The sequence below is a fragment of the Triticum urartu genome, unplaced genomic scaffold (genome assembly GCF_003073215.2).
Source record: "Triticum urartu cultivar G1812 unplaced genomic scaffold, Tu2.1 TuUngrouped_contig_2164, whole genome shotgun sequence".
NCBI classification, from domain to species: Eukaryota; Viridiplantae; Streptophyta; class Magnoliopsida; order Poales; family Poaceae; genus Triticum; species Triticum urartu.
The window spans coordinates 1,260-19,566 of record NW_024112630.1 but is presented as its reverse complement, the minus strand read 5'-3'; the positions used below and the strand labels follow the sequence as shown (position 1 = coordinate 19,566).

Below are 18,307 nucleotides of genomic sequence, written 5' to 3'. Positions count from 1 at the left end.
CACCATGTTCATCGTGATTGATCCCGCGATGTTTGAACTCTCGATGCGGGAGTAGGTTCCCTAGTTCCCGAGGATATGGAGGAACGCTAGTATGTTTACAATCATTTGAGAATAAGATTTGATATCCTCTTTATATTGTTATGTTTAATAATCTTCTTGATGTTGGGCGAAGTCGACCATCAAACATATGCCTTATTTAGACGGAAGGTTGTTACTATTGGTGTGAAGATGGGAAGCGAAGGTTGGTGGTGAAAGTACTTATCTCCCTTCTCCCCGGATCATTGCAATATGGGGTAAACAGATATGCTTTAGTTGTGTCCATGGGGAGACCCTTAATTACCATTCGGTAACTGGAGTGAGTTGAATGGTAGTGGCGTATGAGATACGGGGTTGCTGCATGTGTGCAAGTATTTGTACTTGGCTTCGCCCACAAAGAGAAACATATAAAGTGGTGTAGGAACCTTGACTTAGACTTATGCTTAGGCAACGATCATGTTAGATACATACTAGTGGGGAATATGGACTCCCTAAGAATGTTGTAGTTCTATCGATTCCAATAATCATTACATACGCCGTGCGCTACTTTATTTTAGTTTTATAGTTTACTTTGTTGTTCGCACCAATCACTCAATATTTGAAACTTCTGTTTCCACTTTGCTCTGGATCACAACTAACTTGCAGACATCGTGTGCATTAGGGATTTAGTTGTAGCCTTTTCGAAGTAAGAGTATCGATCCCACGGAGAGCACATGAATTAGTCGATAACCCTCCCACAAAGAGCACATAAAAATATAGCTTGTCGACAACCCTCCCCTACCCAGTTCAGGCCGGCTCGACCTCCTTCTTGCCAAGGGTTTGCTTTGAGGGTGGAAGGGGGGGCTTATATCCTTCGTCGATCAGCGACGTCTGGTGGCATTGGAGGGGTGGTCTTGTGTGCTGGGGCGGTGACCTTGGTGGTGGGAGTAACGATCCCTATGAGTGAGGCTCACAGCTCAGGTGCGGGCCGGTGGCCATGACCGTGTGGGCGGCGTGGTGACCGTTGTTCTGCGATCAATGGTGGTCTTGGAGGCGAAAAGTGCGTGCCAAGGGTAATCATTGCCTGGCCCCAACGGCGGCGGTGACTATGGGCGTCGTTCTCTTTGTGAAGGCATCGTCGAGGCTACTCTCCTCCTTCGGTTTGCTCTGGGTAAAAACCTTAATCTTTTTTGAATCGGGCAATGGTAGTGCTCCAGTGTCGTTCTCTTTATGAAGGCGATGTCTTGGAGTCCACAGTTCGTCGGGCCCATCATCGTCTCTTTGTGACACATGTGTCACGGTAGAGAACTCCGAATCTTTAAGCGATCGTTACGGGCTTGGAGTGGGTTGGGGTGACGTCGTTGTTGTTCTTATTCATTGTTGTATCCTGCCTATGTGTGTTGTGGTGTCAGAGTTGTATGCTTTGGGTTGTAATGATTGTTGCTTTATCTATAAAACAGGCGGTGAGCCTTTTTAGATAAGAACATGACAATGATCAGAAAAGCATGGATCTCGTACTAATTCTGGATCAAACACCTAGTACAACACAACAACACCAGCAGGGAGAGGTAGAGAGAGAGAGAGGAGTTCAAAATGTAAAAATAAGAGAAGAGTCATCATAACGCAATTAACCTAAACCCCTACACGTGCATAGCTAGCGACAAGCTAAGTCCTACACAAGTTGACTTTGACTAGCTAGCTACGTCCACAGGGACTCCCTCTTGAGGTGGTCCTGCTGCCCGTAGTGATGCACGTTGGAGGCCGGCGCGCCGCCGTAGCTGCTCATCAGCTGCGGCGGGAAGCCGCCGCCGCCGTTCTGCATCAGGAAAGCCTCTGCCGCCGCGGTGTCGTCGACGACCATCTGCTGCATGGCCGCCAGGCTGTGGCCGTCGCTTCGCCCTGCGTCGTCCTGGGACTGGCAGCCGTCTCGCTGCTGCATCTGGATGCACAGGATCTCGGCCTGCGCGACGGCGAGCTGCATCTGCAGCTGCGACACCTGGTTCTGCAGGAAGGAGATGGCCCCCACGCAGCCGTACACCGGGTCCCGCACCCGCGCGTTCGCCTCGTACACCAGGCTGCTCACCGCGTCCCCGCGCTGCTGCACCGGCAGCTCCTGCAAGTAATGGCATCTCATATGTTAGCGTCTGCGTGTCTCCGCGCGTCATTGCATGAAATATCATCTAGCTACGTAGGAGTATGCACGTACCAGGAGCATCTTGCTGACGTTGCTGGCGCCAAAGACCTTGTGGACGATGGCGAACTTGTGGGGGTCGTCGGCGGGGAAGAAGGGGGCAAAGATGCAGTCCTTGGTGCACCGCCGCCGGAGCAGCTTGCAGGACGCGCACGGCGACCCGCCGGCCATGAACGCGACCGTCGTATGTGCCTGCAGTGTATCAGCGCCGCCGGCGGCCGGCCGGAGATCTCTAGTGTAGTTTCTGTTAGGAGGAGCTAGAGCACTTGAGCCTGCCAGCTTGTGCAACTAGAGGCTTAGAGCTAGAGAAGCGAGTTCAGCAACAAGGAGCTCGATGGCGACCGGAGTGTGCGAAGCGAGCAGTTATTTATATCGGTCGACGACGACGACGACGCATGTGTGTGCTGTTGAGAGAGACTCCACGCCCGAGAGAGACAAGGGTAATTAGTACAGCGCTGTTGGCTAGTTTCTCAAGAGATGCCCTGCCTCTGACATAGTAGCTGGATCACTTGAAGAAAGTAAAGGGTAAGGGACTAAGGGTAGCTTAATTAATCTAGACAGCACAGACATAATTTTTCACGGAGGCGAAGTGTGGCAGAGGGTGATGCTTCCATTGGACACGAGGGCATCAAAGTCGCCGTTAATTACCAATAAGGAATCTTAGCCAGGACAACGCAAACCACACAATTAATTCTGTCAGAATGTCATGTCGCTCGGGTGATTACCATATTTACGTGCGTGCATGTGACGGCCGGATTTACTTGTGCTGTAGGCTGTATATATAGCATATATACATGTAAGTAACGTCTACGACATTGATAAGGCCTAAAGTGAACCAACGGTGCAGTGTGTACAGGACGTGGCTTAGGCAACTACGAGTACTAGTACTAGTATATATGTTTACTGTCGACCAGGGATACAAGCGACGTACGTACGTGAGCAGATGAGATCGTGGATCTGAAGCAAAGAATCCATCCAGCAGTGTGAAGCTTACTCCTTCCGTCGCGTAAAGCCAACGGTGCACCTAGTTGCTGAGGCAAGAATCTTCCGGAATTCCCTTGTCCCGAGGTCGTGTTTCTCCTTCATCTGCTGTGGCTCCAATCCATGACACTTAACTACCCGCCTCTTCTTCTTTTTTGGCAATAAGATTTAACTACCCGACTTTGTACAGCCCAGCAAGGCAAAAACGTTTGTTTTTCATAAAGAGCACGTCCTCTCATGAATGAAAATCCTTAATCTAGTCCTGACCAGTTGGATCCGGCACCTTCATGTGTTAAAACGCTGCTTTAGAAGGATGGCATACGATCCACTCGTACGTATGTACTGTCATTTCTTGTGATCATCGATCTGCCAATACTCATCACTTATGGCTGTGTACATGATCTAGTCACAGAAGTCAAGGGATTTTCTTTCTTAAAAAAGACACCCTCTAGAAATATGAAACAATTCATATATGCAGCTATGTCACCATGTGTGAACCTACAAAAGCTTATCCAAAAATATTTTCATTTGCGTGCACGCAAAAAAAATCCAGTTATATATAACTTTTAAGTGTTCTAACTTTTATGAAGGACTACAAGAGATCCTATTTTTCCAATCAAAATTCCGGTTACAAATGATTTTGTTTCTAAGTTGTGAAGCTATTAAAACGATAAAGGGATTATGCTTTTAAGAGTAGGCTTTTTGTTTTGCCAATAGTTATTTATATGTTGAAAAACCTACGACTATGGTTGTTCTGTGGCTCGGACCCTTAGTGAGATGATTTCTGGCATAATTAAACACATCATCACAACCATCAACTCCTGACCCTTAGAGCATCTTCAGCCGTTGAGCCTCCCAAGAGACATTTTTTCGTCGCTTGGGGGCTGCGGGCGGAAATTTTAGCCTGGGGATGAAAAAATTTCCAGCCGTGAAGGAGATAGCAGCCCGCGCCCTCACCCACCGCGCCCGCCGTCCAGGCCATGGCCGCCCAAGCCGCGCTCGCCCCAGGACATGGCTGGCCCGGCCTCGCCCCGAGCTCCATGGACGCCGAGCTCGAGAAACATGAGGGCGGAGACGGCGTCCTTCACCTTGAGTGCGTCCAGTCCACGGCCACCCCGTCCCAGCCCCGGCGAGCACCTCTGCGCCTCTCTCCGCTCCCTGGCCTCGCCGTCTCGTGGCTCCTCCACGGCCGCAGAAACCGCTACTCCTCCTCCAGACCTTCACTCGCGCGGACGGTCGAAGCTCCTCCTTCACTCGTGCCGCCGCGACGCGCCAGGCCTCAGCCACGCGCCAAGGTCACCTCCAAGCCTCTGCCACGCGCCACCCCGCACGCGCCGCCCCGACCATGCGCCTCAAGCTCCTGCGGCTCAGCCTCGATGGCGGAGGTTGAACCAACACACAAGCATGCGACTGCGACGAGCGGCGAGCGGTGACCGCGACCGCGCGGCAGCAAAGGCACGCAGTCAGCGAGCAGCGAGCCGGCGTCCGTGTGCAGCGAGCTCCGGCCCGGCCACACCACGACCACACGCCGGCGGACGAGCTCCCGCGACGTCGGCGGCGAGCTGCCGCGGCTTCGGACGCGTGCGAGCAGGCACGTAGGGCGGCCCCGGCGGCGAGCACAGCAGCAAGCACGAAGGCGCGCACGGAGGCAAGCAGACGGCGAGCGGCGCGGGTCCGTGGTTGTTGGAAGAAAAGACGAGGAGAGAGAGCTCGAGCGTGTGTCAGGTCAAAAGTGATAGGAGAGAGGGTGTTGCGAGGCTGCATGTGGGCCTTTGCGTGCAAAAACAATTCGCTGGCGCTCCCAAATGCCCCCCAGGCGGCTGGGTTTGGGGTAGGTTTACCGGCGCTAAAATTTCACGAATCCAGCGGAAAACAGGATCTTGGAAGCACGAGCGGGGACTTTTTTCACTGCCGGCGATGAAAAGGTGATCCTGAGGGGCCTTTTGGGGGACTAGTGAAGATGCTCTTAGTGAGATGATTTCGGTGCCTAGATTGTCTGCTTTGCATTCTGGATCTACCAGGTGCGGAGCTCGCCCACCATCTCCTAAGTCCTAACCCCGCAGCATTGTCAAACTCAACAATAGGCAATCCGGCCTCATAGGTCGACTGGAACCGGATCCTCTAACATTGATAAGGAATGTTAGAAAAGTTACAGTACCTTAACTTTCCTTCTTTCTATTCATATAATTAACGCTAAAATGACTTAAATTAATTTGTAAATTCATGATCTACTATGTACATTTATAGTAATTACATATAAACAAATTGATAGTAAAATAAAATTAATTTTGAATTATTTAGATCTACAGTAAATATTAATAGTAAACAGCCTGCTAACAATCCCTAACTCTCCTTCTTAAATTTACACTAGACTGGCATTGTAGTACGGTGACTTTTCTTGTGAACGTTAGAGGGTCCGTTTCTGTGGAGAAACACAAGCACGAAGCTCGATTACCACTTTGCTCCGCCTTTTGGAATAACCACAAGTGTGGAACTCGGCAGGATCAATTCCGGATGGTTGTAGACAAAAAAACTCTCGCATGTTTTCCTCCGTCCCGGGCCACAATTATCTGGGATTCTTATATTTATCCGTGACAAATGGGACCTACGTGTAATTTAGGTTAATAGACAAAACTAATATGTGAAATAGAAAGGTGTTTTAAGTGAAGCAAGAGTTATACTACTACATATTTGCAAGAGTACTTTGTACGCTTAGTCTTAATTTACTCACCCCAGTAACTGACCTGTGTTAGACCCCAGGTTGTAAGTAATGGCACTGGAGTAGTACTACTATGTTAACAACACTGATTCGGCTGATTAGATCCCGGCAAATTGATGTTTTTATTTCTATCCACAGATGCTTCATCTCGTGCGCAACTTGCAACCTATGTAATCTACGGTTTCTCTTTCACTCCGCTATCCCTTGACGGCTAGAGTAAACTCTTCCCATCAGGCTTCGCCGGCGAGCATGTGGATTCGCCTCCTCTCTATCCGCTGCTCCGGCGGCCGGTGGTGAGGAGGGCAATCCCAATGCCTCCGCTCTGGTTAGTAGTTTAGGTTAGGGTTTTTTTAGTCCTCGCAAGTGCGGCGCTCGGACGGATGGCGTCACTTTTTCTTCGAGTTTCTCTTTCGGCCTCGGATCCTCCTTGAGTTCATTCATCTGAACGTAGTCAACGAAGTTCCAGCGTAGATTCATATCGTCTATTTTGGACGGCGAGGTTAGGGTTTCTCATCATGTGGCGAGATTTGGTGTCAGATGTTTCAGATCTATTGAGGGGTTCAATGACGACGACTGTGGCTCCAGGGCACTGGTCCTTAGGGGCACGTGCATGAAGACTTCCCGCCTGTCATCGACAAGGTCAAGTCGGCTCCGGCAGGGAAACGGCGACAGCGGCGCGTCGGTGGGTCGTTCTGACGACGGTAGTGGTCGTTCGGTGGTCTCGGAATGTCGTTGTAATTTTTATTACATTTAAGGTGCTTTGTACCTCCTATGAACTTTGATAATAGATTTGAATCATTTTTGCAAAAAAAAAAAATTACAACCTATGTATATGCAATTTTCTTGGCTGAGTGATGCACTAACCAGACTGCTGAGATCTGTTTCTTGCATTGGGTTAACTTGGTACCCTCTTGCAACTCAAGCAGCACTTGATCTACCTTAGGGTTCATACGTCAATCCCGTTCCGGAGGAAATTTGAGGGGTTGAGGGGGAATTTTAGTTGCACGGGTTTTAAAATACCACTCCTTCCGTCTCAAAATAAATGTCAGTGCTAAATCAGCGACACTTATTTTGAGACGGAAGGAGTATTTATTAAACTAAATCAAGTAGTTTTTACTCATTCCAAGTGGATCGTTATGTAGTGAAGCTGCCTAGTCTTATAAGGATCAGTACGTAGTGAAGCCGTCTGGTCTAGTAAGGATGCCCCTTTGTACCAAAATGTAAGAAGTTCTTTGATTTTGCATAGGGCATAAAAAACATCTTACATTTTGCTAGGGAGGGAGTATTTGCGATCATCATAAAGTTGCCTAGAACTACAATTTTACGTCTAGATTGAAACAAAATAATTGAACCAAATAATTTGATTTATGTGGTACAACCTCCTTAAACATAATAAGTATCCGTGCACATTTAATGTCAGTAGCATAAAAATTAGATTAACAAGGAGAAGCTCAATTTTGTTTTAATTAAGATAGGGCTGAGTTTGAACCAAGAGACCAAGACTTGGGTTAAAGTGAAGGAAATATGCCCTAGAGGCAATAATAAAGTTATTATTTATTTTCTTATATCATGATAAATGCTTATTATTCATGCTAGAATTGTATTAACCGGAAACATAATACATGTGTGAATACATAGACAAACTTAGTGTCACTAGTATGCCTCTACTTGACTAGCTCGTTAATCAAAGATGGTTATGTTTCCTGACCATGAACAAAGTGTTGTTATTTGATTAACGAGGTCACATCATTAGTTGAATGATCTGATTGACATGACCCATTCCATTAGCTTAGCACCCGATCGTTTAGTATGTTGCTATTGCTTTCTTCATGACTTATACATGTTCCTATAACTATGAGATTATGCAACTCCCGTTTACCGGAGGAACACTTTGGGTACTACCAAACGTCACAACGTAACTGGGTGATTATAAAGGAGTACTACAGGTGTCTCCAAAGGTACATGCTGGGTTGGCGTATTTCGAGATTAGGTTTTGTCACTCCGATTGTCGGAGAGGTATCTCTGGGCCCTCTCGGTAATGCACATCACATAAGCCTTGCAAGCATGACAACTAATATGTTAGTTGTGAGATGATGTATTACAGAACGAGTAAAGAGACTTGCCGGTAACGAGATTGAACTAGGTATTGGATACCGATGATCGAATCTCGGGCAAGTAACATACCGATGACAAAGGGAACAACGTATGTTGTTATGCGGTCTGACCGATAAAGATCTTCGTAGAATATGTAGGAGCCAATATGGGCATCCAGGTCCTGCTATTGGTTATTGACCGGAGACGTGTCTCGGTCATGTCTACATTGTTCTCGAACCCGTAGGGTCCGCACGCTTAAGGTTACGATGACAGTTATATTATGAGTTTATGCATTTTGATGTACCGAAGGTTGTTCGGAGTCCCGGATGTGATCACGGACATGACGAGGAGTCTCGAAATGGTCGAGACGTAAAGATTGATATATTGGAAGCCTATGTTTGGATATCGGAAGTGTTCTGGGTGAAATCGGGATTTTACCGGAGTACCAGGAAGGTTACCGGAACCCCCCGAGAGCTAAATGGGCCATGATGGGTCTTAGTGGAAAAGAGAAGAGGCAGCCCTACATGGGTTGTGCGCCTCCCCCTTCCCCTAGTCCTATTAGGACTAGGAGAGGTGGCCGGCCCCCTCTCTCTCTTTTCCCCCTCCGCGAATCCTATTCCAACTAGGATTGGGGGGGGGGGAATCCTACTCCCAGAGGGAGTAGGACTCTCCTGGCGCACCCCTTGTGGCCGGCCAGCCTCCCCCCTTTGGTCCTTTATATACTGAGGTAGAGGCACCCTAGAACAAACAAGTTGATCCACGTGATCTATTCCTTAGCCGTGTGCGGTGCCCCAGCCACCATATTCCTCGATAATACTGTAGCGGAGTTTAGGCGAAGCCCTGCTGCTGTAGTGCATCAAGATCCGTCACCACGCCGTCGTGCTGACGGAACTCTTCCCGACACTTTGCTGATCACAGTCCGGGATCGTCATCGAGCTGAACGTGTGCTCGAACTCGGAGGTGCCGTAGTTTCGGTGCTTGATCGGTTGGATCGTGAAGACGTACAACTACTTCCTCTACGTCGTGTCAGCGCTTCCGCAGTCGGTCTGCGTTGGGTACGTAGACAACACTCTCCCCTCTCGTTGCTATGCATCACATGAACTTGCGTGTGCGTAGGAAATTTTTTGAAATTACTACGAAACCCATTAGTGGCATCCGAGCCTAGGTTATTTATGTTGATGTTATATGCACGAGTAGAACACAAGTGAGTTGTGGGCGATATAAGTCATACTGCCTACCAGCATGTCATACTTTGGTTCGGCGGCATTGTTGGACGAGACGACCCGGACCAACCTTACGCGTACGCTTATGCGAGACCTGTTCCCCCGACGTGCTTTGCACACAGGTGGCTTGCGGGCGACTGTCTCTCCAACTTTAGTTGAACCAAGTGTGGCTACTCCCGGTCCTTGCGAAGGTTAAAACGGAGTCTATTTGACAAACTATCGTTGTGGTTTTGATGCGTAGGTGAGATTGGTTCTTGCTTAAGCCCGTAGCAGCCACGTAAAACTTGCAACAACAAAGTAGAGGACGTCTAACTTGTTTTTGCAGGGCATGTTGTGATGTGATATGGTCAAGACATGATGCTGAATTTTATTGTATGAGATGGTCATGTTTTTTAACCGAGTTATCAGCAACTGGCAGGAGCCTTATGGTTGTCGTTTTATTGTATGCAATGCAATCGCGATGTAATGCTTTACTTTATTACTAAGCGGTAGTGATAGTCGTGGAAGCATAAGATTGGCGAGACGACAACGATGCTACGATGGAGATCAAGGTGTCGCGCCGGTGACGATGGTGATCACGATGGTGCTTCGAAGATGGAGATCACAAGCACAAGATGATGATGGCCATATCATATCACTTATATTGATTGCATGTGATGTTTATCTTTTATGCATCTTATCTTTGCTTTGATTGACGGTAGCATTATAAGATGATCTCTCACTAAATTATCAAGAAGTGTTCTCCCTGAGTATGCACCGTTGCCAAAGTTCGTCGTGCCCAGACACCACGTGATGATCGGGTGTGATAAGCTCTACGTCATCTACACGTCCATCTACAACGGGTGCAAGCCAGTTTTGCACACGCAGAATACTCAGGTTAAACTTGACGAGCCTAGCATATGCAGATATGGCCTCGGAACACGGAGACCGAAAGGTCGAGCGTGAATCATATAGTAGATATGATCAACATAACGATGTTCACCATTGAAAACTACTCCATCTCACGTGATGATCGGTTATGGTTTAGTTGATTTGGATCACGTGATCACTTAGAAGATTAGAGGGATGTCTATTCTAAGTGGGAGTTCTTAAGTAATATGATTAATTTGAACTTAAATTTATCATGAACTTAGTACCTGATAGTTCTTGCTTGTCTATGTTGATTGTAGATAGATGGCTCGTGCTGTTGTTCCGTTGAATTTTAATGCGTTCCTTGAGAAAGCAAAGTTGAAAGATGATGGTAGCAATTACACGGACTGGGTCGTAACTTGAGGATTATCCTCATTGCTGCACAGAAGAAATTACGTCCTGGAAGCACGCTGGGTGCCAGCCTGCTGCTAGAGCAACACCAGATGTTATGAACGTCTGGCAGAGCTAAAGCTAATGACTAACTCGATAGGTTCAGTGTGCATGCTTTACGGCTTAGAATCGGACTTCAACGACGTTTGAACTGATGGGTTTCGTAGTAATTTCAAAAAATTTCCTACGCACACGCAAGATCATGTGATGCATAGCAACGAGAGGGGAGAGTGTTGTCTACGTACCCAACGCAGACCGACTGCGGAAGCTCTGACACGACGTAGAGGAAGTAGTCGTACGTCTTCACGATCCAACCGATCAAGCACCGAAACTACGGCACCTCCGAGTTCGAGCACACGTTCAGCTCGATGACGATCCCCGGACTCCGATCCAGCAAAGTGTCGGGGAAGAGTTCCGTCAGCACGACGGCGTGGTGACGATCTTGATGCACTACAGCAGCAGGGCTTCGCCTAAACTCCGCTACAGTATTATCGAGGAATATGGTGGCTGGGGGCACCGCACACGGCTAAGGAATAGATCACGTGGATCAACTTGTTTGTTCTAGGGTGCCTCTACCTCAGTATATAAAGGACCAAAGGGGGGAGGCTGGCCGGCCACAAGGGGTGCGCCAGGAGAGTCCTACTCCCTCTGGGAGTAGGATTCCCCCCCCCCAATCCTAGTTGGAATAGGATTCGCGGAGGGGGAAAAGAGAGAGAGGGGGCCGGCCACCTCTCCTAGTCCTAATAGGACTAGGGGAAGGGGGAGGCGCAAGCCCATGTAGGGCTGCCTCTTCTCTTTTCCACTAAGGCCCATCATGGCCCATTTAGCTCCCGGGGGGTTCCGGTAACCTCCCGGTACTCCGGTAAAATCCCGATTTCACCCGGAACACTTCCGATATCCAAACATAGGCTTCCAATATATCAATCTTTACGTCTCGACCATTTCGAGACTCCTCGTCATGTCCGTGATCACATCCGGGACTCCAAACAACCTTCGGTACATCAAAATGCATAAACTCATAATATAACTGTCATCGTAACCTTAAGCGTGCGGACCCTACGGGTTCGAGAACAATGTAGACATGACCGAGACACGTCTCCGGTCAATAACCAATAGCGGGACCTGGATGCCATATTGGCTCCTACATATTCTACGAAGATCTTTATCAGTCAGACCGCATAACAACATACGTTGTTCCCTTTGTCATCGGTATGTTAACTTGCCCGAGATTGGATCGTCGTTATCCTCATACCTAGTTCAATCTCGTTACCGGCAAGTCTCTTTACTCGTTTTGTAATGCAACATCCCGTAACTAACTCTTTAGTCACTTTGCTTGCAAAGCTTATAGTGACGAGCATTACCGAGAGGGCCTAGAGATACCTATCCAACCATCGGAGTGACAAATCCTAATCTCGATCTTTGCCAACTGAACAAACACCATCGGAGACACCTGTAGAGCATCTTTATAATCACCCAGTTATGTTGTGACGTTTGATAGCACACTAAGTGTTCCTCCGGTGTTCGGGAGTTTCATAATCTCATAGTCATAGGAACATGTATAAGTCGTGAAGAAAGCAATAACAACAAACTAAACGATCATAGTGCTAAGCTAATGGATGGGTTTTGTACATCACATCATTCTCTAATGATGTGATCCCTTTCATCAAATGACAATACGTGTCTATGGGAAACTTAACCATCTTTGATTAACGAGCTAGTCAAGTAGAGGCATACTAGGGACACTCTGTTTGTCTATGTATTCACACATGTATCAAGTTTCTGGTTAATACAATTCTAGCATGAATAATAAACATTTATCATGATATAAGGAAATATAAACAACAACTTTATTAATGCCTCTAGGGCATATTTCCTTCAGTCTCCCACTTGCACTAGAGTCAATAATCTAGTTCACATTGTCGTGTGGTTTAACACCAATAGTTCAAATCTTTATGTGATTAGTTCACATCTCCATGTGACTAATACCCAAAGGGTTTACTAGAGTCAATAATCCAGTTCACATCGCTATGTGGTTAACACCCAAAGAGTGATCATGTTTTGCTTGTGAGAGAAATTTAGTCAACGGGTTTGCCACATTCAAGCCGTATGTATTTTGCAAATTTTGTTATGTCTACAATGCTCTGCACGGAGCTACTCTAGCTAATTGCTCCCACTTTCAAAATGTATCCAGATTGAGACTCAGAGTCATCCAGATCAGTGTCAAAACATGCATCGATGTAACTCTTTACGACGAACTTTTTGTCACCTCCATAACCGAGAAACATATCCTTATTCCACTAAGGATAATTTTGACCGATGTCCAGTGATCCACTCCTGGATCACTATTGTACCCTTTTGCCAAACTCTTGGTGAGGTACACAATAGGTCTGGTACACATCATAACATACTTTATAGAACCTATGACTGAGGCATAGGGAATGACTTTTCATCCTCTTTCTATTTTCTGCCGTGGTCGGGTTTTGAGTCTTCACTCAACTTCACACCTTGCAACACAGGAAAAACTCCTTCTTTGACTGTTCCATTTTGAACTACTTCAAAATCTTGTCAAGATATGTACTCATTGAAAATATATCAAGTGTCTTGATCTATCTCTATAGATCTTGATGCTCAATATGTAAGTAGCTTCACCGAGGTCTTTCTTTGAAAACTCCTTTCAATCACTCATTTATGCTTTCCAGAAAATTCTACATCATTTCCGATCAACAATATGTCATTCACATATACTTATTAGAAAGACTGTAGTGCTCCCACTCACTTTCTTATAAATACAGGCTTCACCGCAAGTCTATATAAAACCATATGCTTTGATCACTTTATCAAAGCATATATTCCAACTCCGAGATGGTTGCACCAGTCCATAGATGGATCGCTGGAGCTTGCACACTTTGTTAGCACCTTTAGGATTCTCAAAACCTTCTTGTTGCATCATATACAACTCTTCTTTAAGAAATTCATTAAGGAATGCAGTTTTGACGTCCATTTGCCAGATTTCATAAAATGTGGCAATTTCTAACATGATTCGGATAGACTTAAGCATCACTACGAGTGAGTAAATCTCATCGTAGTCAACATCTTGAACTTTTCGAAAACCTTTTGTGATAATTTGAGCTTTGTATATATTAATACTACTATTAGTGTATGTCTTCCTCTTGAAGATCCATTTATTCTCAACGGCGATCATTGGGCAAGTCAACCAAAGTCCACACTTTATTCTCATACATGGATCCCATCTTAGATTTCATGGCCTCAAGCCATTTTGCGGAATCTGGGCTCGTCATCGCTTCCTCATAGTTCGTAGGTTCGTCATGGTCAAGTAACATGACCTTCAGAATAGGATTATCGTACCACTCTGGTGTGGTTCTTACTCTGGTTGACCTACGAGGTTCGGTACTAACTTGATCTGAAGTTTCATGATCATCATCATTAACTTCCTCACTAATTGGTGTTGGCATCACTAGAACTGATTTCTGTGATGAGCTACTTTCCAATTCAAGAGAAGGTACAATTACCTCATCAAGTTCTACTTTCCTCCCACTCACTTCTTTTGAGAGAAACTCCTTCTCTAGAAAGGATCCACTCTTAGAAACAAAGATCTTGCCTTTGGATCTTTGATAGAAGGTGTACCCAACAGTTTCTTTTGGGTATCCTATGAAGACATGATAACCCACAAGTATAGGGGATCGCAACAGATTTCGAGGGTAGAGTATTCAACCCAAATTTATTGATTCGACACAAGGGGAGCCAAAGAATATTCTCAAGTATTAGCAGCTGAGTTGTCAACTCAACCACACCTGAAAACTTAGTATCTGCATCAAAGTGTTTTGTAGCAAAGTAATATGATAGTGATGGTAACGGTAACGGTAACAAAAGAGTAACGAAAACAAAGTAATGCTTTTGGTATTTTGTAGTGATTGTAACAATAGCAACGAGAAAGTAAATAAGCGTAAACCAGTATATGGAAAGCTCGTAGGCATTCGATCAATGATGGATAATTATGCCGGATGTGGTTCATCATGTAACAGTCATAACATAGGGTGACACAGAACTAGCTCCAATTCGTCAATGTAATGTAGGCATGTATTCCGAATATAGTCATACGTGCTTATGGAAAAGAACTTGCATGACATCTTTTGTCCTACCCTCCCGTGGCAGCGGGGTCCTAATGGAAACTAAGGGATATTAAGGCCTTCTTTTAATAGAGAACCGGAACAAAGCATTAGCACATAGTGAATACATGAACTCCTCAAACTACGGTCATCACCGTTAAGTATCCCGATTATTGTCACTTCGGGGTTAACGGATCATAACACATAATAGGTGACTATAGACTTGCAAGATAGGATCTAGAACTCTCATATATTGATGAAAACATAATAGGTTCAGATCTAAAATCATGGCACTCGGGCCCTAGTGACAAGCATTAAGCATAGCAAAGTCATAGCAACATCAATCTCAGAACATAGTGGATACTAGGGATTAAACCCTAACAAAACTAACTCGATTACATGATAAATCTCATCCAACCCATCATCGTCCAGCAAGCCTACGATGGAATTACTCGCGCACGATGGTGAGCATCATGAAATTGGTGATGGAGGATGATTGATGATGACGGCGGCGACGAATCCCCCTCTCCGGAGCCCCGAACGAACTCTAGATCAGCCCCCCCCCCCGAGAGGTTTTAGGGCTTGGTGGCAGCTCCGTATCGTAAAACGCGAAGATTTCTTCTCTCATATTTTTTCTCCCCGAAAGCAGTTATATAGAGTTGGAGTTGGAGTCGGGAGGTCTCCAGGGGGCCCACGAGGTAGGGGGGCGCGCCCCCCACCCTCGTGGCAAGGGTGTGGGCCCCCTGGTCTTCATCATTGGTGAGGATTTTTTATTATTTATTGTAAGATATTCCGTGGAGTTTCAGGTCATTCCGAGAACTTTTGTTTTCTGCACATAAAACAACATCATGGCAATTCTGCTGAAAACAGAGCCAGTCCGGGTTAGTTCCATTCAAATCATACAAATTAGAGTCCAAAACAAGGGCAAAAGTGTTTGGAAAAGTAGATACGACGGAGACGTATCAAGTCCCCCAAGCTTAAACCCTTGCTTGTCCTCAAGCAATTTAGTTGACAAACTGAAAGAAATAAAGAAAAACTTTTACAAACTCTGTTTGCTCTTGTTGTTGTAAATATGTCAAGCTAGCATTCAAGTTTTCAGCAAAGATTATAACTAACCACGTTCGCAATAACGCATAGGTCTCAAGTTTACTCATATCAATAGCATAATCAACTAGCGAGCCATAATAATAAAACTCGGATGACAACACTTTCTCGAAACAATCATAATATGATATAACAAGATGGTATTTCGCTAGCCCTTTCTGAGACCGCAAAACATAAATGCAGAGCACCTTTAAAGATCAAGGACTGACTAGAAATTGTAATTCATGGTAAAAGAGATCCAATCATAGTCACACCCAATATAAATTAACAGTAATGAATGCAAATGACAGCTGCGCTCTCGAGCTAGTGCTTTTTAATAAGAGGATGATGACTCAACATAAAAGTAAATGGATAGGCCCCTCGCAGAGGGAAGCACGGATTTGTAGAGGTGCCAGAGCTCGGTTTAGAAATAGAGGTGAATAATATTTTGAGCGGTATACTTTCATTGTCAACATAACAACCAAGAGATGGCGATATCTTCCATGCTACACACATTATAGGCGGTTCCCAAACAGAATGGGAAAGTTTATACTCCCCCTCCACCAACAAACATCAATCCATGGCTTGCTCGAAACAACGAGTGCCTCCAACATACATCAGGTCCCAGGGGGAGTTTTGTTTTGCAATTATTTTGATTTAGTTTGCATAAAGCATGGGACTGGGCATCCCGGTGACCAGCCATTTATCTCGTGAGTGAGAAGCGGAGTCCACTTCTCTTGAGAATAACCCACCTAACATGGAAGATACAGACAGCCCTAGTTGATACATGAGCTACTCGAGCATACAAAACAGGATATTTATTTGAAAGTTTAGAGTTTGGCACATACAAATTTACTTGGAACGGCAGGTAGATACCGCATATAGGAAGGTATAGTGGACTCATCTGGAATAACTTTGGGGTTTAAGGGATTGGATGCACAAGCAGTATTCCCGCTTAGTACAGGTGAAGGCTAGCAAAAGACTGGGAAGTGACCAACTAGAGAGCGACAACAGCCATGTACATGCATTAAAATTAATAAACAATGGATGCAAGCATAAGTAGGATATAATCCACCATGAACATAAATATCGTGAAGGCTATGTTGATTTGTTTCAACTACATGCGCGAACATGTGCCAAGTCAAGTCACTTAAATCATTCAAAGGAGGATACCACCCTATCATACCACATCATAACCATTTTAATAGCATGTTGGCACGTAAGGTAAACCATTATAACTCATAGCTAATCAAGCATGGCACAAGCAACTATGATCTCTAATTGTCATTGCAAACATGTTTATTCATAACAAGCTGAATCAAGAACGATGAACTCATCATATTTACAAAAATAAAAGAGGTCGAGTTCATACCAGCTTTTCTCATCTCAGTCAGTCCATTATGTATCATCATAATTTCCTTTCACTTGCACGACCAAACGACGTGAATAATAATAAGAGTGCACGTGCATTGGACTAAGCTGGAATCTGCGAGCATTCAATAAACAGGAGAAGACAAAGCAATATGGGCTCTTGGTTAAACCAACAATAAAGCATATAGGAGCCACTTCAACAATTTAATCATGGTCTTCTCCTATCGACCCCCAAAGAAAAGAAAAGAAATAAAACTATTTACATGGGAAAGCTCCCAACAAGCAAAAGAAGAACGGAAAATATTTTTGGGTTCTCTTTTTAATTATTACTACAGCATGGAAAGTAAATTAATTAAAAGCTACAACTATTTTTTCGTTTTTTAAGGTTTATTAAACACACAAGAAGAAAGCATAAAAAGAAAAATAAACTAGCATGGATGATACAATGAAAAAGTATGAACACCGACATCTAGCAATGAGTGTGTGTGAACATAAGTGTAATGTCTGTGAGAAATACATACTCCCCCAAGCTTAGGCTTTTGGACTAAGTTGGTCTATGGCCACGGCTGGCCTGGCTGATATCCATAATAATAGTTGGGGCCGTACTGCAATGAGGAAGAAGAAGGCTCCGATTGCCACTGGCTGGCAATCATCTCCGGATCCCACTGATAGTTAGACTGTCGTGAAGGATCAAATTGTGGTTCCGATTCTGGCTCCTCGGCTGGTGCAGGGTTCCGGTAGGCGTGGATAGCCGTCAACGGAACAAGGTACTTGCCTACAGTCAAATCAAACAAAGAAGGAGCAGGCAAGGTAATAGTCTCAGGATGACGTTTATTAAAGAACAATTGATATTTAAGCTCTCCTGCCCTATTCTTAATAATAAAATCATGTGCCACCATACTTTTATAATCTAGATAAACACGCGGCAGCACTTTCTCTTTCTTCTCAGCATGCCTAATAGGTATGTTAAAATGTGCAGCTAGGCGTGTAGCATAGATGCCTCCAAAGATGGGGCCCTTTGTACGGTTCAAGCTTAACCGTTTAGCAATAATAACGCCCATACTAAAAGTGTTATCACTGTATAAACCGTGGAGCAGAATAATTATATCAGGGATACTAAGGTTTCCACAGTTTTCGTGTCCAATTAAGCAACGACTAGCAAATAATGCAAAGTAACGTAAAACAGGAAAATGTATGCTAGTGA

At 45.2% G+C, this 18,307-nt stretch overlaps 1 protein-coding gene across 1 annotated transcript; it reads right to left on the bottom strand.

The window, feature by feature from the left end:
* Positions 1–1,525: 1,525 nt before the first annotated feature.
* On the bottom strand, positions 1,526–2,556 carry LOC125526881 (LOB domain-containing protein 12-like). The gene is made up of 2 exons (XM_048691490.1): positions 2,222–2,556; positions 1,526–2,128 (listed from the first exon to the last, which is right to left on the bottom strand). Exons 1-2 carry the CDS (start codon positions 2,375–2,377, stop codon positions 1,715–1,717), a joined length of 570 nt encoding a protein of 189 aa, XP_048547447.1. The 5' UTR covers positions 2,378–2,556; the 3' UTR covers positions 1,526–1,714.
* Between the last annotated feature and the right edge of the window lie 15,751 nt (positions 2,557–18,307).

What these genes read in the sequence shown, in the direction of transcription:
- LOC125526881 (XM_048691490.1), bottom strand. Translation starts at nt 2,377, where the DNA reads ATGGCCGGCGGGTCGCCGTGCGCGTCCTGCAAGCTGCTCCGGCGGCGG. An exon ending in ACGTCAGCAAGATGCTCCTG is followed by an intron (nt 2,129 to 2,221) that starts GTACGTGCATAC and finishes CATTACTTGCAG; the next exon opens with GAGCTGCCGGTGCAGCAGCG.